The 25,242-nt window shown below is 36.5% G+C and overlaps 1 protein-coding gene across 6 annotated transcripts in view; it reads right to left on the reverse strand.

Moving 5' to 3' along the window:
- The window catches only part of MARK1 (microtubule affinity regulating kinase 1), a 56,435-nt gene that overhangs the window by 3,958 nt on the left and 27,235 nt on the right, over positions 1 to 25,242 (reverse strand). Inside the window, exons 4-17 of one of the 6 annotated variants that reach the window (XM_053973361.1) lie at positions 23,356 to 23,404; positions 22,166 to 22,231; positions 21,151 to 21,221; positions 20,104 to 20,160; positions 16,131 to 16,367; positions 15,923 to 16,042; positions 11,763 to 11,862; positions 11,049 to 11,161; positions 9,649 to 9,802; positions 8,398 to 8,591; positions 5,660 to 5,760; positions 3,299 to 3,457; positions 2,740 to 2,949; positions 209 to 253 (exon numbers count right to left, since the gene is read on the reverse strand). In XM_053973361.1, coding sequence (XP_053829336.1) covers positions 209 to 253; positions 2,740 to 2,949; positions 3,299 to 3,457; positions 5,660 to 5,760; positions 8,398 to 8,591; positions 9,649 to 9,802; positions 11,049 to 11,161; positions 11,763 to 11,862; positions 15,923 to 16,042; positions 16,131 to 16,367; positions 20,104 to 20,160; positions 21,151 to 21,221; positions 22,166 to 22,231; positions 23,356 to 23,404 — 1,676 coding nt within the window. Of the gene's footprint in view, positions 1 to 208; positions 254 to 2,739; positions 2,995 to 3,298; positions 3,458 to 5,659; positions 5,761 to 8,397; positions 8,592 to 9,648; positions 9,803 to 11,048; positions 11,162 to 11,762; positions 11,863 to 15,922; positions 16,043 to 16,130; positions 16,368 to 20,103; positions 20,161 to 21,150; positions 21,222 to 22,165; positions 22,232 to 22,798; positions 22,874 to 23,355; positions 23,405 to 25,242 lie in introns of those variants that run through there. The other 5 variants (XM_053973360.1, XM_053973359.1, XM_053973364.1 and 2 more) reach the window with 5 other exon arrangements.

The raw sequence follows: 25,242 nt of genomic DNA on the forward strand, positions 1-25,242 counted from the left end.
ACATAAAGTTTGGTATTAAATACTTCGCAACAAAGTAGAAATGAGGGATATAAAGGACCTCGACAAGACCCCCTCCCCCCAAATAGAAAACATTTTTGAAATACAGAATACTTAAGCACTATTCTCTTTTACATCCTGATTTAAAAGGCTTTAAGAAATCACTTGATTTGAAAGACCTAGGAGCGAAGTATTAATAGTGACTCCTCACCTTGAGGTGTCAGTTCTGCCACTGGCTTCGCCTTCACTTGGATCCCTCAAAACAAAGTTAAGGTTGAGATTCAATGATAAAGGTGAAAAATAAAAGTTAAGAAAACCTAAACCTAGAACAATGTTAAATAGCTACTGAAGAAAAAAAAGAATCAGTATAATAATGTTAAGCCTAATACTGTTTAATAGAATTTTTTCACAACTGTAATTTTATTTTCCCTTTATGACACCTTCGTATTTTTCTGGCTCTGATGTGCAATTGTTGAAAATTTTCCCAATTGTTGGCAAAATTAACATGTTGTTCTGAACCTACTGCAGACAGAGCAATGGCCACATGTAACTCCAGCAAGCACAGAGGAGCAGTTGGTCAAGGTGGTCCAGGGGGGGCTCCACTCTGCACCCTTGTGGGTCAGGCCTTTGTGTATTCCTGAAAGTACTTTGAGACAAGCCCACGCTTAAGCACACTCAAGCAATTAACAATAAGATGTGCCTAAGAGTTTGTGGGACCAAAAGTTTGAAGCCCAGTTCAGGAAGGTTACTTCAACATCTGCTTAACTTTAAGCAAATCAGCTGTTACACTGACTTCAGTGAGATTACTCAAGATTAAATATATCTTTAACTTGTTGCATTAGAGCTGTGCTTTGCAAGGAATTGTTTTATATTATGTCTTTTTAGTATGAAGCAACTTGAAATATATCCCCAGATTGTGTAAGCCACTTAGGTGTGTTCCTAGTGCTACTGTACCAATATTTAGCACCCAATTCCAATTACCTGATTAAAGTAATACCTTCAAAACACTAATACTTTAGTAACTAACACCAGGGAAGTATAATTTGACAAACTACTGATTCAAAATACTTCAATACCCTATTTACTAAGCATTCTCATTAAGCATTTATTTTATATACTTACCAGAAGAGGCATTTACCCTTGTCAAAAGTTAGTAAAAAAAGTCTTTCATCACACTTTCTAGTAAAAGTATACTTTAAACCATTATTTCCTGAACAGTACAGAAGTTAAAAGTTATGTAATCCAACTCAAAGAACAGCAAAAAAATAACCCCCTGGACCTCCACCCAGGTAATCCCAGCCACTAAGTCATAAACAACTCAAATTAAAAAAAAAATTTAAAAAAACCAACAAAACACCCCACTATCACCAGTAACAAAACAAACACACACCCTGCAAGGCTGTGACAAAATATACTTTTAACATTATAAAGCATACTAGGAAATTGTATAAAATCTTCTATAATAAAGATACATTTAAAATACATAAATTTAGGATATCTTAATTCTAAACACATAGTTTAAAATATTATTTTAATATTTTAAGATAAAGAAAACATTATTTCTTTGATCTAACTCTTAAAAACAAAGTCAAGATACCATTCCTTGCAAAAAACAAGGAGCTATTACACAAAAAAGCAGCCTGTACTCTTGAAGTTGAATAGTTACTCAACAGAAAACACCTTTCTTCCTATTTAGAAATCTACACTGACAACAGTCGGCTAGCTTTGCTGCAATACTTTTTTTCTCTTTGAAGTCAGAGAACAATTCTCTCCTTACAACTACATAAGGGCTGGAGATACTAATAATGGAGGATCACAGTCCTGTATGTTCAGATTTCTGGAAAAAGAAAGTAATTCATACACTTTTTTCTTTTTAGGTCTTCATAGGAGGTATTACTTAGACACACACTGATACACTATCAGCTCACCAGATGAAATGAATAGATAAATCACTAGTAGAAAGAGGCCAAATGAAAATTAAGTCCCCCTTTTGGGAAAGCTCTTGTGACTGCTAAGTCAACAGTCACTTGATCTTGAACAGTGTATTTGAAAACCTCTCTCAGCACCTCTCCTCACAGGATTATTACTGATAGCATCATCACAGGAATGAATGCAGATCGAGGATGTGCGCGTTTTCTTCTTTCAGAAACCTGAACTTACATTTGAAGAAGCTGATGACGTAATAAAACAGGCTGTATGATACTGTAATACTATTATTTCCACACTTCCAGATTTCTGCCTGTTTCTAACTTCTCATTTATTCACAGATTTTAGAATTACCAGAAATAACTTGTGAATACCTACTCCTTTTAAGCACAGCAATAAAATTATTGTAAATATTGCCCTTGCAACAAACAAACTGCATCCAATTAAAAAAGTAAAATATTGTTAATGTTAAATAATGACTTATTTTGAAGTCACTCTTTTCAGTATTTAAATGAATTTGATTTTACTTTAATTGTATCACAGCTGTGAAACAGGAGCAAAAGTCCCTTTTGAGCAGTGCTCTTTTGTTCCTTTAAGGTAAAGAAGCAAATAGCTGGTCAAACAATGGTTACAATATGCACACAGAAGTGAAACAAGGCAGATTCTGGAAGGCACACACAAATCAAGCAACATCCTAACTAAATTTATATTTACTTCAGAGTTAAACTGGAAATTGTCAAAGACTTCTCAATTAAAGTCCTGCTTACAGGCTGGGCTTTTATAATTCTTTTTTCTCTTGAAACTCGAGGTACCAACCTGCGAACAAACTTGGAGGTGATCTTGCTGATGATGCCTGTGGATGTCCCTCTCCTGGCGTGCGCGAATGCCCCGGTCTCGTGGGAGGGCGAGGCGGGCGGGCCGTTGTAGGTGGCGTTGCGCCGCTCCCGCAGCTGCTCCCCGTGGAAAGTGCTGCGGCTGGAGCTGCCCCGGGGAAAGCGGGTCCGGTCTGGAGTGGTGGTGCTAATGCTATGAGCAGATGGGGAGGCAGCAGGCACTCTTTGAGTTGCACTGCTGGGAAAACAGAAGCATAAATAACGAGAAAGACCAGGCTAAAAGCCCTCCTACATGACAACTGTTTCTCAAAGATGGGAAAGAAACCCCGCTCTTGATTCTTTTTAAAAACAGAATGTGCTACTGATTTGCTTTTACAATTCATACTCTGTTTGATTTTACAATGAAAATCTCTCTTGATTATTTCTATTTCAAGTATTAGAGCTGTTTCGACTGGATTACAAACACTTTGATGTCTGTCACAAACTGAACAAGAGCACTTCTGAAGTGCACAGCAATAAAGAAATGCCCATCAATCTGTTACCTTGGTCGGTAAGCTTCAGTACCATCTTTGATGGTTGGCAGTGTGACTTTGATAGGGTGACCAGAGGCAGACATAGACTTTTGATGCCGAGGGCGTGTGGAGACAGAGGCCACTGCAGAGCCTGCGGAGGATGTGCTGCTTGCAGACATTTCCGTCAGGCTTTTCCATGGTAGCAAGGCAGCAGGGATGGACGAATGGGAAAAGAAAGGTTAGTGTAAAACGCCTTACAAAAAAGAGAGAAAAGAACTCATTTGTTCTTTTAGAACTCAGCAGTGCTGCTTAATTAAACATAAGACTGAGTGACCAGGCCCCCTTAGTCAGCTAAAGTAAAGAATACAGAATTCTAAGAAAATTACATTAATCCATAAATGAATTCTCCATATACATTAAGTTAGGCCTTTTCATTCCTCCCAAGATTAAAGCTTACACACACATTATTCAAAGTAATGAAGGAAGACTACAATGAATGCCAGGACATAATAAAAAATACTGAAAAAGAAATTCACAAAGACTTAAATAGATTGATTAAATAGACTCTCCTTTCATGAATACCCTTATTTGCAGTTAAAACAAACATCTATCTAAAACATGAAACATTTGGAACTGCTGTCACATTATCACTTGGAAGTGACTGGTTTTTAAAGGACCAATTTGTCCTCCTCTGGACAGTGCCCTCCAGACACTGCTGGGCTGAGTCAACTCTTTCAAAGTACAGTTCCTTCTATCAGTACTTTTATTTCTCCATCCTTAAGTGGCAAGAAAGATGAAAGTAGTGGCAAAACTATTGTGCCATTAATTTTTAAAACAAAAGTCAAATGAATTAAGGCAAAATACAGCTTTGTCTCTACAAGCATAAGTGAAATTGCATTAATAATGTATTAGCAACTGGAGTCCCACAGCTAAATATCTGTAGCAAAGAGGTAAAGACTTGAGATAAATAATTAGATGACACAAGACATTCAGCTGCGCCAAATCAAAACTGAACTGCAACAGAACACCTTGTGTTCTGAAAAGCAAAGGCAAAGAATATATCTGAAAAGAAAATTCTTCCTAATTTTTCAGAATATGCTCAAAGAATTGAGCACAATATTCACTGCACTCATGAAAGGAACAGGGATTAAGAATCTTTCATCTTTATAGAAAGATTTATTTATAAATTTTTAAAATAATTTTTTAAATTGTATATAGAAAAAGTCAACTGTAAAATGAAAAACTTTGAAAAATACTTTACAGTATTTTATGTATTAAATCTCTTGAAAGAAAAATATCTGTTAGATCAGAAAAAATACTGTAATACGTATTATAAAGCTCTATCTAAAAACCAGCTGTTATCTGCTTTTTTTCAAAAAAGGATTGTTACTACCTTTGTTCAAATATTTGGAACTATACACAAAAATTTGGGAAAACATTTTTGGAAGCACCCATCCAATAATTTGAAAATAAAATGCTTTAAGGAAGTACATTAAAAAGCAGAAAACTAATTTTAAGTGTCTAATTAAATAGTTGTCTTTTATGTGTTCCACACTCATAATTTTACTGTAAATTAACAACCCTGTACTTCTTATTTCCAAAATTTTATGCATCATTAAAAAATTCAAACATTATGACAAAAAACAAAAGAAAACTAGTTTATTAGATTATGCTATTTCATGCTATGAATTGTTTATTTTACAGTAACTATTGTACTTGAATAACTGGAAAAGCATCAGAGTAAGAGCTGTTATTTGAATCAAAATTTTAAAAATCTAGTTTTTATTACTCTCCATTAAAGCCAGTATTTTATTTCTCAGTCAAGTACAGGGGTTAAATAACAATGGGTATCAACAAAAGATTTTTAAAAAGACTAACTGGCAACGTTAAAACACAGTATTACTTAACAAAACATACTAAATTGAGCTTCACTGTCATCCCACAAATAGACACAAACTGGTTAGCAACACTATGAAAATACTATTTAGGCCAAAAACTTATATGAAAACAATCGACAAATTTTAACCATTTCAGCTTTTGGAGTGGTTAGGCAGGAAATGAAAAAGGATCAGGCTACACTGTCAGAGTAATCCATCTGAAGCTCTCCACAGCACAACTGCCCACTTAGCAATTAGTTGTTAGCACAGTTACTTACTCCTGTGTTGGAAGACAACTCTCAGTAATCAATGTGATCCCATAAAAAGAAGCAAAGGCCAACTGACACATTTAGCTTAAAAATTCATCACAAAGAACCAGCAGTGGCAGATAAAAACATACACTTGGACTTTATGTATTTCACACTGTGATTCATAATGGTATTTTGCATAACCTGCTTCTTCTGTGCCTCAGTTCTTGTACCCAAACTAATAAACAAGGAAAGTTGAACAATACCTGTTGTCCTTCCCATTCTGTATTGCAGAATAGCGATCTGAAGAACGTTCACAAACATAAGTGTTCCTCCTTGTCATTCCACTACCAGAAAACACATTATTCTAAAAGAGAATTAATATCAAAGTTAAATTAAATACTTTCTACTGTATATCATGTTGTACAAAAATCGAAGCATTGGGAGAAGCAAATCAAAACAGTGTTTCAGCCACTTATGTATATTGTTAATGCTTCCAAATGTACTAAGTCAAGCTGGCAACACAAATCACTTATATCATCAGCTGTTTTTTCCAATAGCTCACACACCATCTCATTACTGCACTATTGAGAATACACTGAGAGAACACAAGGAAGTTTAATTTTGCTGACACACACTTTACTAAATATTATTATGCAATTCCCACACACTGTGTTCCTGAATTATTTGTCCCTGGGATCAAACAAACTGGGATCCCAGATAACACACCTATGGCTGGCTGAAAGGCTTTCCTGCACAGCATAATTTTCCAACAAGGGCTCCAGTTTGCTGCTCCTGTCAAAAGAGCTTTCAAGAGGAAAATGGAAATACTATCAATCTGGAAATACAATCTACTATGGAAATACAATCAAGTCAGTCAACCCAGAAATTATGATGCAGATAACATGGCAAATATGTCTTGTTGCAAAAATACAGATATTTCTTTCTGTTACTCATTTCAGTTTGGATAAACTTCCTAAAATGAGCCCAAACATACTCTCCATCCCTACCAAGCATAGGTCAGCTGCTGAAGACTTAGCTTTAACACGTGACATACAATTCTCACTTTTTAATACACTACATACTGAATTTGGGGTGGGAGAGGTTGCACTGTGCTAACATTACATTCTAATGCCTGCTGGCAAAAGATTTCAAATACCCTAGACTCAGGTACTGCAGGACATAATGAACTCTGCAAGATTTACTATGTTTAGGTCTCTCTCACCTACAGTTTTTCAGCATTAATATGACCCCACAGAGACCACTTAATAAACTGTTTTAAGGCCAAATTGTAAGGAAGATTAACAACTGCAATAACTGTTTCTGAAATTAAACTCTCCTGAGTTACCCAAATATGACTGAAGGTCGTAAATATGTTTTCAAGAAATTCAGCCTTTCTGAAGGTAACATCACATTACCCGAAGTTCCACAAAAATATTTTTAAATTATCCACATTAAATTAACTTTTTTCCACTTTAAATGTTTGAGTTTTAAAGAAAAATATTTACTATCTGTGTAAGCTGCTCAACCTTGAACTACTGTTGTAAAATCAGACACCAATATTCCCCAATCATGCCCATCACAAAGCCTTTCAAAGTCCCCAAAATAGTAACAGAGCTAAAAATGCACATATATTGAAGTTGCCATTAGCAAATAAATCAATTTCTCATTCTTCACAGCAAAGATACTCCATTTAATTAGTTCCCACAAAGCAGAGAAATGCTTGTGACATATCAGCTTGTACCACACATGACTCTAATCAGCTCTGGGGCAATACAGTTTTGGGAAAGCTCAGATACGAAATCTAATCTTAGAAGACTCAAAGTTCCTGCATGCAATCCACACAACCATAATTTCAAAGACTTTTGCAGGGGTGGGGAGACAACAACCCATTAAAAAAAAAAAAATTAAAGCATGTGCAGATGTATTGCAGACACAGCCTGCAGAACATTAGGAGTTAAATGAACTTCAGCATTTATTTTCCTTTCAGAAAATTCTAATAGAAATGCACATCATCTTTCCAGAATATCCAAGATGGGAGCATGTAGAATCCTAAAGGATAATGAGAATTCCCGCTGCCAGTCTACTGTACTAAAAGACGGCAAGAGTTTTTGTATTTAATAGACTATGTTGCTGAAATAGCATAAAGCATACTTGAATCTTAAATCATGATTCATGCATGTATTTTTCTCCTCACATGAACTCTTGCTCCTAAGTAGCTGTTTAAACACCATGCAGTATTTTTTTCACTGTGAATCCTAAACATCAATCTTACTGCACAGGAATTACCAAAAGGCAAAGCAGATGCTTTCACATTAGAAGAGACAGACTCTCCGATTTGGAACAAAGGTGTTTGAGGCAGTAACATGATAGCAGTTTACAGAACTGTGAATATCATAATAGAAACATTAAGAAATTATTAATTTGCTAGTTCAGTTCCTTAATACAATAGCCAGGTTGTAAATCATATCAGCAGGCACACGCACCAGGGAACAAGTGGGTTGTTCCCCCTCATCTTGCTCCATTTCTGAAGTCCAAAAGGAAGTGGTTTCAGAAAACCAAACAGCCAAATTTACAGAGAAAGTTCATGAGAGATATTATGTAGGATTAATCAGATGAAGTCTCTGAATCAGAAGTCCGTTGACTTCCTTGTAGATAGAAAAGCATTAAAAACCAGAAAAAGAGCATTCCATATTGGCTCCATTCTTATGTTCTTTCCTTAAATATCCAGTATTTTTCTTGACAAAAACCAAAGTTTGCCCAAGTGCAGACATTCTCATGTTTACTGGTATGTTAGTGTTAGAAAAAGTAAAGTTGGGAGAGAAGGGAAAAGTTTATTTTAAAAGGCATCTACTGTAGCCTATTTCTGTCTGCCAGTAAAAGTTACCAGAAATAGACTTAGTGGCTTATTCAGTACCCATTATGTCTATAGTAATCTTGTGCTGCACATTTTGTTTAAATAGGGAAAAATAAATATAACAAACCAAAAGCACACCCAACTCACACTGGTAACTGCACTTGACTTCTTTCTTTCTGGACCCACAAGTGGACTTGCAGCCATCTCTCCTTTGGATCCCACTGTAGTGCTGCCAAGTTTGCGTGAGACATCCTTGTCCCAGTCCTCTTTCTGTTCACTTTCCACACTGTTTGCCTGAGACCTTTTTGTGTATGACACAGCAGGAGGAATCGAGGGGCCAACTGCCAAATAAAAATAGAATTAATAAACACCTAAAAATAATCACTGCATTTTTCTTGGCCAAAGTAGTCTAAATATAATTCCCCGAGTCCAAAAAAAGCATTTGAACAACTCTGACAGCAAACTCAGCACACAGACCAACCTACTAAATCGAGCTGTGACAGCCTGTGTTCTTTTTACCCACTCTCTTTTCACTTCTAATTTGCAGTTCAGAATTACTTCCCATTTCACATCAATATGTAAAACCTAGAAGAACATTTTAATTCTTATTTTAAATCCATGCAATTTGTACAGTATTATGAAAAAGGGAATTAAATTATATTTTTCAATTTTTTTTTAGTACTTTTTGCTGCATACCTTTTCCTCTTAATACTGCAAAATATTATTTTCCCCTGAAAACCCTAGGCCTACTTTGTTTACAAGCATGTTTATACTTGAAAAATATCACAATTCTTTTCCCCTCATCATTCTTTAAATTGTTTTGGTAAAACTCCTCCATCAGTAGACTTTTACATTCCTTTGAAATAAAATCACATCAGCTAACAAAATGCAGAAAACAGTAACGTAAATTAGGCAAAGGGACAAACATTTTAGAAATATTTATAGCAATTTGACAGCTGAGAGAAAGAAAAAAATCTTTCATTTCATGTTTTAAATACATATTCTTTTTTGATAGAAGCATTTTAATCCGAAAACATTTCCTGAATACTTGATAAATTTGTTGTCTCTTGGAAGCAAACAATTTGATCCCACAGCCAAATGTAATGATAAAATCATTGATTTGCTGCCCCTGGGGTTATCCAGAGCAATAGCTGCCATTAGCTCCTAAGCAGAAAACACCCTCAGTGTCTCATCTAGTGAGCCAACCAAGTAGCAAGTCCAAAGAATTAAATCTGCAAGGCGCACAGATCCAGATTTACCACAGAAACTTTCATGTAGACACACATCATGATGAGCTACACAACAAATGCACAGAGTGGGGGGCCCTGCCAGGCTCACAAAACCCTGCCTATTCCCACTAAGCTGTGTCTGTAGCTTCACTTGGAATGCCATCCGCACCGTGGTCGCTGAACCGCCGCTGTTTCTGGTTGGTGGAGATGCTCCGCTGGACCTTCAGGTGAGCGGGGGACTGCACTGAGCTGTTGTTGAGGTCGCTGCTGGGGCGAGACCTTTGACCCAAGTTGCTGCTGGACAAGGAATCACCTGCTTCAAACTACAAGGAAAACAGGTTTTCAAAGCATAAACGAAATTCAACACTACTGGTACTTTTATAGCATTATAAAGCAAAAAGTTCCAATCAAAGGCACTTTTAAAAAATGTAGCATTGTAACCAGAATTGAATATTCTTCAAGATTAATTTTATCACTTCATCTGTGTTTAATGTGCTTTAAAAACATATAGGTAAAGCTACATAGTTAATGAATGCTCAAAACAAAATTAGAAGAATGTTGACAGAAACAAAAATGGTGCTATTTTAAAACTGAAGCCACAGAATGGCTTCCCTTGCCTTTTTAAATTTTATTTTTAAGCCTAAGAGCATTCATAGCTCCAGAACAATTTTAAAATGCACTGGACTGAGTCAGAAGGACTAAAAAAGCAAGTACTGACTAAAGGATCCTTTATGGCTTTCAAAACATCTTTATAAGGTGTGTATTTCAGCCACTGATTTGTTCGTCTTTAAAAAGCATAAGTTCTATGTAAAAGCAGAGGAAAAGACAAATCTCCTCTTCCAAGCTATTTGAGCCAAAATTATTTTAGACAGATTCCCTCCATGCTCTGCCATCAGAAGGGAATTCTGGCTCAGAAATGTGAGAAAATGCACTCAAGGATGCACATATCAGATCTACACTTTCTTGGAACTGAAGGAAGGCTAACAAAGTAGCAGGGAAAAAATTCCTTCAAAAATAAAGCCTTGGTGTCTGTTTTCTTGAAAAATCCATGTGGTCCCAAAAGATGTACAGATCCTTCTAGTTCCAAAATAATCATAAGATTTTCAGCCACAAATTTATTAATGACTACAACGTAATAACTTATTGAATAATTCAATATACTGTAAAACAGTATATGAGCGAGAAAGGATGAGCACATTTCCGAGAAATAAAGCATGTCACATCTGAGTCGCCAGAAAAATAATTTCTATTAACTATTTCAGATTTAAACTGAAAACACACATGACAAGAAGAAAACTCAGCACTTAGAAGTCATGACACTTCAGATTAACAGCCAGCTTTTTAGAAAAGCAATTCAACATATTTACAAGCAAACATGAACATACTGGAGGATTTAATTTATTTCTTCATACAGGAACCAGCAAGATATCCAAGAGGATATGAAAAGAGAAAGACATTCATAAGTTATCAATTACAATTAAAAAAAAAAAGTTACAAAATAATTAATAAAAACATCACTCGACCCAGCAACATATAAAGGCCAAACCAGAAAATGTAAACAGCACTTACTTCAGGTGGTTTTCTACCTAGAAGCAGGTAAGTGGCCATGACTTCATCGTACTTTTGGTTTACTAAAGATTCATGGATTTCTTCTCTTGAAAAGCCCATTGTGACCATAATGTCTAAAAGTAAAAAGAGCCAGATATATCAGCAAAATGTGTTTGGGTTTACTGACAACTTAAGAACAGTGAAAACAGAAAAACAGCCTTATAATTTACAAGTAACTAAGATTCAAATCAACCCACTCAGGTTTTTTTGCTGTGCAAAACCAGAAAATGCTACTAACTCCCCTTTCTTGTTATTTTAATCTTGAAAACTCCCAACTGTATTATACAACTCTTACTAATTTATACAACATTCAATGTTATTCAACAACAAATAAAACACTGGCAAACAGAAACTATGAATAACTCCTGGGTCAAAACAGTAACTTTCTCTAACCACAGCAGGCAAGAAGTATTGCCCTCATAAAATATGCCTCCTTCAGTCTGTTAAATTCTGTAGTCTTCTTTGTCTTTTGCTGTGCTTGTAGATTGATGTCAGCTCAGTGAAGTCACAACAGTAGTTATAAGGAGGCCATTGTAATGGAATTTGTCATTTAAATAAAAAGAATGCATTTACTTGTATGATGAGATTGTAGGTCATATTTGTAAGAGTTTAGTTTGCCTTCCAAGATAAAACTGCCTGTGTGCACCAGATGCAACATCCTTTTTAAAGCCTTACCTATTCTTTTGGTGTCATTGAAATCTGGTTCAGGCTCAGTATATGGCTTTAGTTCTTCTTCTTCATGGCCAACATTCATCCATCGATCCTTCATGATTTGCTAAGAAAATAAAAGAGCTTTAGGCCAACGTGCCCTTTACCATACCCCATTACACTTGTGCTAGTTTGGCTGCTGAAAAGCAATTTGAAGTTCATAATCTGAATGCTGCTCTTTCCCTCATACCTTTTCTCCTCACGTCTTTTTTTTCTTTTATCTTTCACATCCTTATGTTCCCATAAGTTCAATCCTCCTATTTACCATTCTCTATACAATCACCTTGCCTTAAATACCAGAAAAAACCACTGAAAACCAAAATCTTTCATTTTGTACATTTCACTTCCATGTGCTCCTCTTGGTTAACATCCTAAGATGCTAATGCAATACCAGCTCCATCATGATAAAGAGCTCCTTTGAATAACAGCAAAGGAAATGTGTAGAAACTAAGGTATAATTCAGGAATGTGCTAATGCTTCCTACAGTCATTGGTTTCAAGATCATGATGCCAACTGGTCATTTTTTCCTATGGATCTTCTCACTGCACTTGACCTAAATATGTTTCCAAGTTTGGCTGGAGGGACAAATGCCTCTTAACTCTCTCTACACCATGCAGTTATTTACTTCAAAAATTTCTCCTGCCTTCTTTGGAAAATTTCCTTCTGTTGTGGTCTGGATCTTTTTGTAGGCCTCAAGATTGATTGTCCGGAATCCCTAACCATCACAATTTTTCCTTAGACTTTCGTCTTTAAACAGGTAAAATAATTTTCCCTCCTACAGCAACAGGCACACATGTCTCTTCAGGGACAGATGCTAATACTGCTCACTACATGGACACAAGAACAAAACAAGTGCCAGCAAATCTAGTCTCCCACAGGCTCCAAATCTGCCCTGCAAACACTGAATTAAGTTATTTCTCATAAAGAGCCAAAGACTCAATTTTCCATTGATATAACCAAATTCTTTGTATGTAGTGCTGCTGCCAAATTACAGACCCCAATAACTGCACCCTTACAAGAACAATACAGAACTTTGTGCCAATTAGCATTCTGCTGACAATAACACTTAAAAGATTTGTTCTATCATGGAATTGATTTTTTTTTTTGCTTTTGAGACGATAAAGAGGGAGGAATGGTGGACACATACTGCTATATTGTGCTTCTGACATACAGAGCATGAGTTTACTTGACAATAGACTAGGGTTATTTATTTGTAGCCTTGCAGGAACAGGAGAGCATGCCCAAAGAGTACTATGCACTCTCTGCAATCATAATTTTGTAAAGATACTGTTAAATAAATCTGAAGTTTAAGCACGATGAAGTGGATGACAGAAATCACTGCTCAAATTCTACCCCCCTTTCTTTATCCTTCTTGAATTAACCAGCAAGCCTGGAAATTCCCACTTACAGTTTTTCATGTCTCTTCAGTAGGTGGATCTAGAGTTCAACGTAATCTGCTCTCTGTTTCCATCTACATTCCTGCTGGCTTCTGTCTTTTAAATACATGACCTCAGAAGCACACTGAGTTATTGTACAACTCTTAAACAGGCTCTTACAATTAAGCATTTTAAAGAGACACAAACAATCCAATTCCAGGATCAATACTACATTTGTGTAAGTTCTGCTGGGCTTTCAGTCAGCTGATTAAAGAGCAGCAGCCTTGGTGAGAATATTTAGAAATCTGACTCAAACTGTACTTCTTAAACATCAATCCAAACTAAATTTCAACCAACTAGATATTATTGATGAGTTTTCCCTCAATTTTCAGGAAAATTATCTAATAAACATCTGGTCTGGCTCAAGTCTTGTCTGTGTCAAAATTATTTTTTGCTTTATTACACTCTGTAAGCATAAATCTGCTCTAGAGAAATTTCAGAGCAACACTATGCAAAAAAAATTAAAGACTAGGGCAAGAGAGAAAGAGGAATTTTTTGAAAACTTGACAGTTAAAGAGGTATTTTCTGACAGTATATTTTTCCCATCTCTTCCTGGGAAAATTTACTGGTTTATAACAACATTCTCTTGTTTCAAAAATGTTTCTTCTTGGCTGCAACCATGAAAAAGTCTAGAGCAACCATTTAAATTAAGATTTGCCTGGTCTTTACCAGAGGACAAGTGCTAAACCTAACCCATGTGGTGCTGCTCCTGTGTGGATCTCAGCTTTGATGCTGATGTCACTGCCAAACATCCTTTTGGATGGTCTGCCAAAAATATGCATGGGAATTGAGAAACTATAAGGCCAGGACTGAGCAAATAATCAGAAGGCAAAGCACAAAAAAAATCCTCCCCCCCCCCCCCCACCTAAGATGACATAGTTTTTCTACTTTTAGAAGCTTCCAACAAATTTATACTTTCATTCTAAACATGTGTTTTTAGAAGTGTTCAGACGCAAATTTCTTTCCAAACCACATACCACACTTTTTAATTCAGCAAATGTGATTTCAGGAATATTCCTTTGAAAAAAATGGTCATGATGCCTCTCTCTCCTCCCTTCAGGTTAGCATACTGATCAATGTCTGTTATCAGTATTTTGGAACTGGCTCAGGACCCTTGATCACACATAACATTTACTCTCTCTATTCCACACAATCTGACTGCCTTGTCCTTTCAGTAAGGCTGCTATCCAACACCTCTCTCCAGGGCCAGGAAGGAATTTTACAAGAACTGGATAACACTACAATACCTAGAATGAAAGTGAAATTAGATTTGAAGAGAAACTGCTGAAAATCCACACGAAAATTCAGTAAAAGAAAAAAGTACTTCCCTAAAACCTAAACATGACACAGGTAAGCAGGGATCTTTGAACTGACTACACTCTTACCATTATGTCCTTTAGACAGTAATCACAGAACATAATGAGCACATATCAGTAAAGCAGAAGCCATCATTTACTAGTCTCTCCAGAACAGATTTTATTCAACTTAAAACTATTTATAAAAAGCCATAGACCAGCATCAGCTTGGAATCAGTTGCATGCAGGCAGAGCTCAGTGAGTGCATGCTTTCTTGCACAGGTAGCCTCCATGCCAGGAAGCATAAATCATGCCACTATGAACAAAAAGCTGCTTAAATGGGATTTATTCTCTGGAACACATCCACTGCTGCACAAGTGTAGAAAGATGAAACAAAAGTCACTAGTGATTAAGTCATGCAAATACTATTTTAAAAGTATTCTATTTATCTTCTGCTCTACTTTCATCTCTGTGGTAAGCAGATGTTATTTTAAAAAATCCCTCCCTGTTAAAGAATTCACACAATAGAACCAGGCAGCTTTTAGAGTGAACTCTACACCAATTACTTGTTAAATATCAGCTATGCAACAAGTATTATCCAATACATCAATCTTGAACAAAACAGCCCCTTAAAAAACACTGAAGCTTTTAGACATCTTACAAGTTGTGCACAGATATTCTCCACGTCCCATGAAAACAAAACTTAATTTACTAACAACAACAATCATAACTCATTAGAAATCCCCAAAACAGATTCTACCCGAGGGACACAGCAGGAATTATTATATATATAAATTTTCCAGCTACTCAGAAACGAAACTACCAGAAGAGGGAGAAGAAAGGCTCAAACAGAAATAACTAGCCATCATTAGCTTACCATTCACAGAGTTCTTAGTGTTTACATGTATTATGGCACTAAAACAAACAAAAAACTCCATACTCTTTTCCATCACCTAGTTACTCTTCTGGCAGCTACCCTTTTTAAAAAGTCATGAAAACGGTCAGTTGAAAAAGCTTATGGTACTGCCTGCTGCTGGTCTTGTTTTTCTGAAAAACTCCAGGAAGATATTTACAATCTTGTCCCACTTTCCAGAGATTTTGAACTAGCTCCATTATCTGACTGAAACAAGTGGGAAGAGTTCACACTTTGAAATGTTCTTATTTTAGCTGTTAGATAGCTGCAATTAAGGGTAGATTTTCATTGATTAATACTTTCTATTTTCAAGCTGCACTGTTTCGGGGACATTTCCTTTTTTTTTATTTAACAAGACTTTTGCACCCTTAATACAAGAATAAAGTATCTATCCTGAAAAATTAAGAATTCTCAAGCAACTGTTGTACGTATTTTATTCTTTCTTAATTTGAGCCCCCTTTTTTCCAAGAAAAAATGACTTACTTCCAAGCTGCCTCTTTTTATTGGATTCAGTACTAGTAGCTTCTTCAGTAGATTTTCACAGTCTGTGGACATATAGAATGGAATGCGGTACTTCCCCCTCAGTACTCGCTCCCTCAGTTCCTGTAAAATCAGAGTTTTAAAAGAAAGCTCCTGATGACACAGAAGATTTAAAGCCAGCAGAAGCCAAGCTTTCATACTGTAACTGTACCTTTAGATTCTGACCATCAAATGGCAGTGATCCACTCACTAGTGTGTACAAAATCACCCCAAGGCTCCACACATCCACTTCAGGGCCATCGTATTTCTTTCCTTGGAAAAGTTCAGGAGCAGCATAAGGCGGGCTGCCACAAAACGTGTCCAGTTTATTACCAACTGTGAACTCGTTACTAAACCCAAAGTCTGCAATTTTAATGTTCATATCTGAATCAAGTAGAAGATTTTCTGCCTAAGAGGAAAATAGAAGAGGACAATTTTTGTACCAGATTAAGTATAATATATGTATAGTGTAATATATCATTTATCAATAAATACAAAAATACATTTTCTATCTAAAACAGTTCACCATCTGCCTCTTTCTTACAGAATAAAAGAAACTAATACCCTATACATGTTACAAGGACTGAAAATCAGAAATGTTTACTAAAAAAAATATAACTATTAAAAGCAGCTAAACAAACTGAAAAGTCAGCTAGTGAATCAACTATGAACATTTTATACTCTGGAAGAAATAACTTAGTTCAGCTTTAGAGTGAAGTATCTAGACATCTCAGAATAGCAGTTGAAGCTTTTGACAGGTTCATGCCAATTTCTGATGCCAAGGAGAGTAAATCTAATCCTAGACATCATTTACCATTATGGCAGAGTAAATGTTAGAAGGAATTTAAGACTTAAGAAGAAGATATCTTCTGCTTGTAAGATGAAACACTTCAAGCTACATGCTGTACTTTAGCATTCTGTACCAAAAAAATCCTCTCCCTTTTATTATTAGTGTTTGTTTTGACAACACGAAGGTGTCAGCACTCAAGTATTTAATTATTTTCACACAGAATGTATTCTATACATCTAAGATTAATGCCTGTGCAGCAATCATGTGAATGCAGTGCACCACATATACATAGATGCAAGCGTACAGGTACCTGGAGAGTCAGGAAACAGTATCTTACATTTAGCATCACAGGTAGGTAAGAAGATTAAAAAGGTGAAGTTACAGAAATACTAATATATTATTGGGGGAATAAAGTGATTTCTCAAAATGCAAGGATGCTGTGGAAAGAGTGCAGCAGAACTGGGTAATGCTTATTAATCTGAGTCTCAGCTCCTGATCTGCATGCCAGCAACACAAGAGAGCACCAAGGAGAGCAGGAATCCTACTTTTTCAACAGGAGGCCAGATGTTACCAGACTAGAGGGTTCACCTTATTGCCAAACAACAATTTTACAGCAAGGAGACATCTCTCATCAGATGCTGTGCTCAGAATTTAACTCAGAAAGTATAAAAATGCTTCAGTTCACAATCAGAGAAGCAGCAATCTAATTGTCAGCAGATTTGATTGAAAGAGTAAACATGATTCTGTCTGGGTTTGAGCTTATTTTTAATAATTTTGCTTACACTCAGTAAACAGAACAGCAGACAATTAACTACCAGTATATCAAGCCAATAGCTGCACAACAGAATTTAGCCTTTATCAGGAGTAAAATACAGCCCATTTTTACAAACTCTATCCTGGAAAATATTTTATTTTTCCAATTCATGACCTGTAATCCCAGCTGGTTCCAGCTGATGTGCCTGCAGACAGACTCACAGAGCTGTTTTCCAGATCTGACAGCCTTCTACACTACTTCACAAAGACTTCATTTTCCTTGTGGTGAAAACAGTACTGTCAGTGCAGCTGCTCTGTGATTACAATAGTCCTCCTAGTTCAACAGTACTCTGCTACCCAAGTGCCCCATGTTTTCAGGTTCCTTACTTCAAACAAAAACACCAAAAGACCTTTTTAATATGCCAAATAGAAAGACGATGCTCTTGTTGATTACATGTTCAGAGGAAAAACTATGACCTGAAGAGAGAAGTTCTGTGCATCACAGGATGAGCAAAGCTGGAATTGGTTAGAGCCCTTTCTAAACAAGTTGTTTATAATTATAAAGTAAAAAGGAGACAATTTTTCTACCAGAATAGCCTGGACAAACTTGCATATTTTCTTACACATCTCTCCAGTTTAGTCTGAAATAACTTGTAAATAATAGAGTTTACCCTGTTATTAAAACCAAAAAGTCGTATCAAAAATATCCGAAGTGGTGCTAGACCTCTGTCTTGTTGTGCTGCAATATCGATTGCTCAATGTGCTGATACTGTAGAGAGCCAACAGAAGCAGATGAGAAGACAGACACCACTTTAAAGTTGCTTTTCCTTCTCTGCAGCTCCATAAGAAGAGTTTTACATGAGACAGAAATGTCATATCACTTGGAAAGAAGAGATGAAGGAAGTACACCTCCTCAAAGCCACACATTTAGTCTTTTCTCCTCTGGAAAATGTATTTTTCATCAGCTAGGCTGACTGGCTCTCAATCACACTTTACTCTGAACTCTTCAGATGAGTCTAGCGTAACTCCAGCCAAGAGAAGACAGAGGAAAAAAATCAAATAAAAGTTATTTTGGAGCCTGCCTGGATGCCTTGCAAATAGGAAGGAGATCAGAAGCAGACTCCTCGTGGCAGGTAGTTCCTGTGTGAATGCTGCAAAGCTGTGTTGCATAGGCCTGAGAGCATAGCCTGTGAGCTGTGTGTGTGTTATGAAACTAAGAAATGGAGGAGAGGTGGAGGCTCTAAGGGGCTCTGGGAGAAAGAGCAAGACACAGGATGCTGAGTGCAGGGGTTAACATAGCAAGATTCAGTCACATAGCTGGGCTGAAGGAGCCAGAGCTAGATAAGCGTGAGGAGGTGGCTGGCTGCCTACTCCCAGCCAACCTAGAGAACCAGTGAAGGGCTTGTCCTGGCTGGCCAAGAGGTCCCTGGGTGCAGCCTTCTGCAAAGCTCAACAGCAGTGGCTGCAGTAAGCTCCAGGGAGCTTGACAAAACATTCACAGGCTCCAAACCATCAGGCAAGATATAGAGGAATTTTTTTTTAGTCAAGAAATCCAACCCTTTTTTCCTTCCTTGCATTCTGACTTCCGAGTGCTGGGCAGGCACCTCCACCATCAGATGATAACACTTCTGGGGCAGGGACAACTCAGCAGAAAAGGATGTATTTATTTACTATCCATCCTCATGTGCACATGCAGGAGCTGGCAGATTGACAGGTATCAGGGAACAGATTTGTAAGGATGAGGTTGAAAGAGTGCTGCAGTGCATTATAAGACAAAAGATACTGGTGAAGAAAAACCCTTAGGAATTATTCAACCTCAGCTTTTCACAAGTATTCAGACACATTAGTAAGAAAAAACCAACACCGGTGCTTTCTTTGTAAATGTTCAAAGACATCAAAGCAAGAGCACAAGACAGCTTTTAAGTGAGTGAGGATGATGTCCAAGTCCCATGATACCTAAACTTGGCATGAAGACAACATCAGGCAAGGCTTAGGTCGTACCTGCATTTGCTGAACTCTTGATATGGTCTGGTGGTTTACACAGATAGATTACTTAAACGGCTTAAAAAAAATTCAACTAATTTCTGTTTACCCTTAATTGACTTTTTCTGCCCAAATTAAACACTAGAATATAAACCAGAAATTAAAAGAGATTAAAAACCTAATGTATTTCTTATAAATCACTAAGGAAAGTGATTTATAATTGTTTTATATATTGTGATTTATTATTGTTTTATATATCCTTGCAATATACCTTAACTGGAAATATTTTAAATAAGTAGTGATGGCTGGTATCAATTGATCTTCTGCAGCTTCACTGTGTAGATACCAGCATGACTGCAGGTACAATTCTTTGGAGAGTGAGTCTCTTTCTTAAAGCCAAAACTGGAATGAAAGTAACACATTTTCTATTCTTGTCTTTCCCCTGTTCCAAGAGGCAAGCTACATTATTTTTGAGCTTCAGGAAATTGAGAATGAAATACAAGTGATAATTCCTTCATTCACATGTTTGAGGCATTCACAGGCAGTGGCAAGGACTATATATAGAATGAAGTTAAGTCTGTATGATAGGCAGCAAAAAGTAAAATAAGTAACAACCTACCTTAAGATCACGATGAACTATGCATTTTTGATGACAATACTGTACAGCAGATACAATCTGAAACACCAACATAAGTGAAATATTTCATTTCAACTTCACTATAAGTTTTTGCATATAATTTAGTAATTTTGTTTCCTGATATGATTCACTAAAACATAACAAGTAAATAAAATGTTTATCTTAAAAAATATTCATCTAAGTTTCTTTCATTAAAGCTTAAATAGTAAACCTAGAAAGTCCCTATAAGCAGCTCATTTTCCTACTAAAAAGAAGTTTAACACATACCCCTCAAGATAACTGGAGAACCAAATTTTTTAAATGCAAATCACCCAATAGCAGTAACTATTGAAAGGAAATTAATCCACCCTTCAAGACAGTAGCCAGATACATCAGCTCAGATTTTATCTTCTAAAATATCAACTGTGTATCTTTGCAATTCATCCCTAGCAGAACAATTCATTCATTTCCATGTCTTTCACATATACAACAAGAAAAAAAAGTCTAAAACAGCAAGTTAAGAGCAGTTTCTTTAAATGTTAATTATATAACTTAATTCTGAAAAAAAACACCAAACTTGATGTATTTATCTGATTAAAGCTTTTCCAAAACAATCACTAAAACCAGAGTAAGAAAAGGATTGAGATGCGAAAGTCTGTGATAAGAAGATAAAAGCCTATAACAGAATAGCCTTCATATGAAACAGTGTGACATGACACAGCAGTACCTGTTGTCATACCAAAATCTCTAGATAGAACAGCTGTAAAATTCTAAAATATTCAGAAAAGGATTTAAACCTCAAGTGAGTCACAATAAAAGAAGTGACTCTTAGGAACACCGACTAAAAGAAAATGTAAAACAACTTTACTATTTTTAGACAGTATGTAGGAAGCAGGTATTTTTCTCTTCTGGGATTTTTTTTCCACTGCAGCTTTAATAAACATTATCAAAAGAGTTTTTTGTTAAGTAAAAGAAATTTTCTCACACTCATGTCTATCTGAAAATGACATAAATAGAAACAAAAAAAGAAAGAACACGCTAATTTCATACCTGCCTGAATTTTGAACGAGCCTCTTTCTCTTTCATTCTTCCATGTGCAACTAGGTAGTCAAACACTTCCCCTGAGCATGACAAGGACAAAACATCAGTATTAATTTTTTTACTATCACACACAATCAAAACATACTTGAAAACAACACACACCCCATGCTGCTCCTTTTCTTGAAGGGAAAGGAAATAGAAGCAGCCAACAAAAATTCCTTTTCGCATTAGATTTCATTCATTCAAATAATAACTAAGAAGTAAAAATGGAACCCTTCATACTAAGACTTCTTCAATTTTTAAAATAAATTTACTTAACCCCTGTGAAACAAACAATCAATCACGAAAAATATTAATATCGTGTGTAAGACACATTGGGAATCAGGCAACTTATGCACCAGATTTATTTTGCACATCTCTAGTGGCTTCACTTAACACTATTTATAATATTTCTGTTTATACCCTCTTGTTCTTTTCCTAATAAAGCTGCTCAAATGCCTTTCAGATCCTCATCTTTGCACTGTCTGACAGCAGCCTTTCCTAGCTGGTCACTGGTGCTGTGCTGGATTCTCTTCCCACATTCAAACATTTCCCATTCAGATGCTAAGCAGATTCTCAAGCAGGCACTCACTATCCCTCTCACTATGAGCCTGCTGGTTTCCCTTCCTGTGTTACTGATTCCCATCCCCGGATCTGCCTCTTCAAGTGCTTTGGCACACATTTTCAAGATAAAATGAGGCACCAGTGCTTACCTAAATATAGCGGATAAATACCAGTCAAGAGTTTTTGCCAGAATCTGTGCCAGACTATCTCCTGATTCTGCAGCAGGAACCTCAGAATGGGAACTACCCTCAAGCACAAACCTAAGAGGCTGCTTAACAGAATCAAGAAATCCTGCCCTGAGAGGTCTGCTGGGACTTCTCTGAAGGCCAGATTGAAATAACCCATTAAATCCTTAAAGTGTTTCTAGGCATATAACTGGCATTTCAGTTTATCCCTAATGCACGTTTCAGAATCCACTTACCCCCACTGGCATATTCCATTACCAAATACAACGTCTTTTCAGTCTCAATAACTTCAAATAATTTCACTGCAAGAAAAATGAATGAGAGAGAGATTGTAGCCAGGAGTAAAAGCACAGCACAAACAAACAATTATACTCATGGAATGAGTATAATTTATGGCCAGTGATAACACTAAATCATACAGAAACTTTATATCCTTTAGGTTAGCATTCTTTTGAGGGGGAAAAAAGACCAAAAATTAACTTCTAAATCACAGTTGATAATAAAGCATATTAATTCACAATTTTCTCAGTTTATGCACACTGTACAAACGAGTTCATGCTGAAATTAGTGTTTAATTTGACACAGACTTATTTTAAGATCATACAAACCTCCCCTGTTTTGCTAGCAAACTGCTCACAGTCAGAAATCCGAGATTCTGACCAACTAAAAACCAAGTGGATACCAGAAATGTTAAGTCTGACTTTTCTCAGATGGCAGTATAACCACTCATTTAAAACAAACACACCCCCACCACCACCCCCAAGAAAACAGAAAACAGCAGAAGCTATGAATGCTGAAAAAGCAACAAACAATTAAAGGGATGAGAAGGGAGTGCCTAGCATGTAATAACTTGTACACCTCGTCCATACCTTGTATGCAACAAGCCCTCTGGCCAATTCAGGACCATTAACTGTCTCTGGAACAAGACTGTCCAGCCCTCCTCAGCCAGAAGAATTGTCATCACAAAGTAGGGCCCTGAAGCTGTGGGGTAGGTGAAAGAACTAAAGCAGAAAGGGAAAATTACATACTTGGTAATTCTAATTTTCTGGAAATATCAGTCAGCAGGAATCTTTCCTAGACTGAACTAATGGAGTTCTGCTACTCTCACCTAAGAAACTCATGCTTTTGGGTCTCAAGAATAATTTCAATAGAAGAAGGGAGTCAGGGTACTTGATAGACTGGAGAGCTCACATCTCCTACTCTGTGTAAGGCTTTCCTGGACTGAGCAGTTTACCTCCTCTGAGCAAAATTCTTGATGCAAGCAGAGTCAATAAAGGAGGGGAGACAATGAAGCATTTACTGGATGCTTACTGTCCCTATTACCTTCAAAAAAAGTTTAACAGCAGTACATTCAAATACATCCAAATAGAGTAAAATGTAAACAGTATAACAGAAAAAAAAGTCTGCAGAAATGCAGGACTCCTACCAATATTGGGATGATTCAGAATCTTCATTATTCGTACTTCTCGAAACAACTGTCAAGGAAGCAGGACAATTTCCTTAGAATGTGTTTATTAGGGAAAAATTACTCAAGATATGCAATTTTAAATGTCAAGAAGAAGACAGAAAAGGCCATAGAAAGTAGCATTAGCATAAAATATAGAAAAATATAGTGCAGTGAACTCCAGAAAACATAATCTACATATTATGCATTAAATCAATATAATGACTACAAATAACTACATACCAAAACCAGATTAATTTTTAAGCTTTATGCAAACACTAAGTTGCACAGCCCTTTCTGGAGTTCCACACTGACCAAATCCTACAGATTATTCACACAAGTATTCACTCTCTGATTTCTCTGGTGACTGGCAAGCTCTGCCAACTACCCGTGGACACATCAAAACTGCAGGTGCAAGTACAAGGTGCAGCTCTAGAGAAAAGTCACACACAGATGTTCAAATGGAATAAGCTACCAGGAATTCTGACATCCTCTAAGTCCTGCTGTTCTACACAGGTGAAGTAGGCAAGTTTGCTTTTCCCACAACTACTAAACTGTACACTGGTCACAAGCAGCAGTGATTCCCCCTCTCTCCCCCTGCAAGTCCTGAAGATTATCATTGCTGAAAGTCTGCTGTATGACACCAAATCACATAATTATAAACAAATGGACAAACTTAAAGCCCTTAGTATATATATTTCACACAGATTTTTTTTCTTTTTAAGCAGAAACAAGAAATTGTTGGTCTTAAATTTCTACCATTCATGGCTTTATTAATTAGAGGTGCATCAAGATTAACCTAGGGGCTGAAAGGAAAGAAATAAAAAATGCCTATGTAGTTCAGTGCTGTGTAGTTGAGGTTGGCAATACTGATAGGCTTGCACTGTTTAACTGAACAGCATAGCCCCTATTTAATGTGCTGCACACTCTTTGGTCCCTTATTGGGCTAACGTAGGATGCTGAAATAAATGAAGAAATGCTAACTCTTCAGTGTAATGGCTAGACATTTTGGAAACATCTTTAGAAATATCTTACAGTCCTCCTTAGAGAGAAACTGGGCTCAACACACTAAGTGTATTGCTGTTTTGTTTCTCTCATGTCGCAGAGACATCTCACCCTCCATTTTCAAAATTAGTCCCATTTGATCAGATGCAACCATTGCAAAAGTGTACAGTGATGCAAGCCAGAGACTGAACAGCTCCTCAAAGAGTAGCACTTTAGTGTATTTTATGTCTCTAAAATTCTGCATTTATTCTACAAGTTAAAACTACAGAGCAACATCTTATTGGCACTCAGCTTTTGATAAAGTACGATTGCTACAGCTCAAGTAATGTTACAGATGTATACTTGCATTACTTAAGTATTTCACGCTAGTTACTATGCATTTGCCTTATAACTGCCATTAAAACAATTTCAGAGGGAAGCAAAGACTACAAAAGCATTTCTCTGAGCAAATATGAACAGATGCAGTTTGCTTATGTCTAAAACATAAACCAAGGGTATGCAATATTATGCACCAGAATTAACTTGAGCAAGTATCTTTTCATCATAAAATCAGCCATTGTTAAGAAAAAACACCACACCAGGATGCTCTCTGTGTGTTTGTTGTTTTTCCAAGTACTGGAATTTATTGCACAAGAATAAATTTCTCAGCTAAATCAATATAAACTAATCAGAAGCTAACAAATCTAATCTAATGGATGATATAGCATCAGAAGAGATTCTAACCAGGTATGTGGAAAAATCAGTTCCTCCCTAAAAGACTGGAAAGATATTTCATAACTTAAGACTGGTATAAGAGGTACAGCAGTGAACCTTCATACCTTCACAAACTGGATTAAAATATGAGACTTCTATAGAAAATAATTT

The sequence above is a fragment of the Vidua macroura genome, chromosome 3, assembly GCF_024509145.1.
Source record: "Vidua macroura isolate BioBank_ID:100142 chromosome 3, ASM2450914v1, whole genome shotgun sequence".
In the NCBI taxonomy this organism is placed as follows: domain Eukaryota; kingdom Metazoa; phylum Chordata; class Aves; order Passeriformes; family Viduidae; genus Vidua; species Vidua macroura.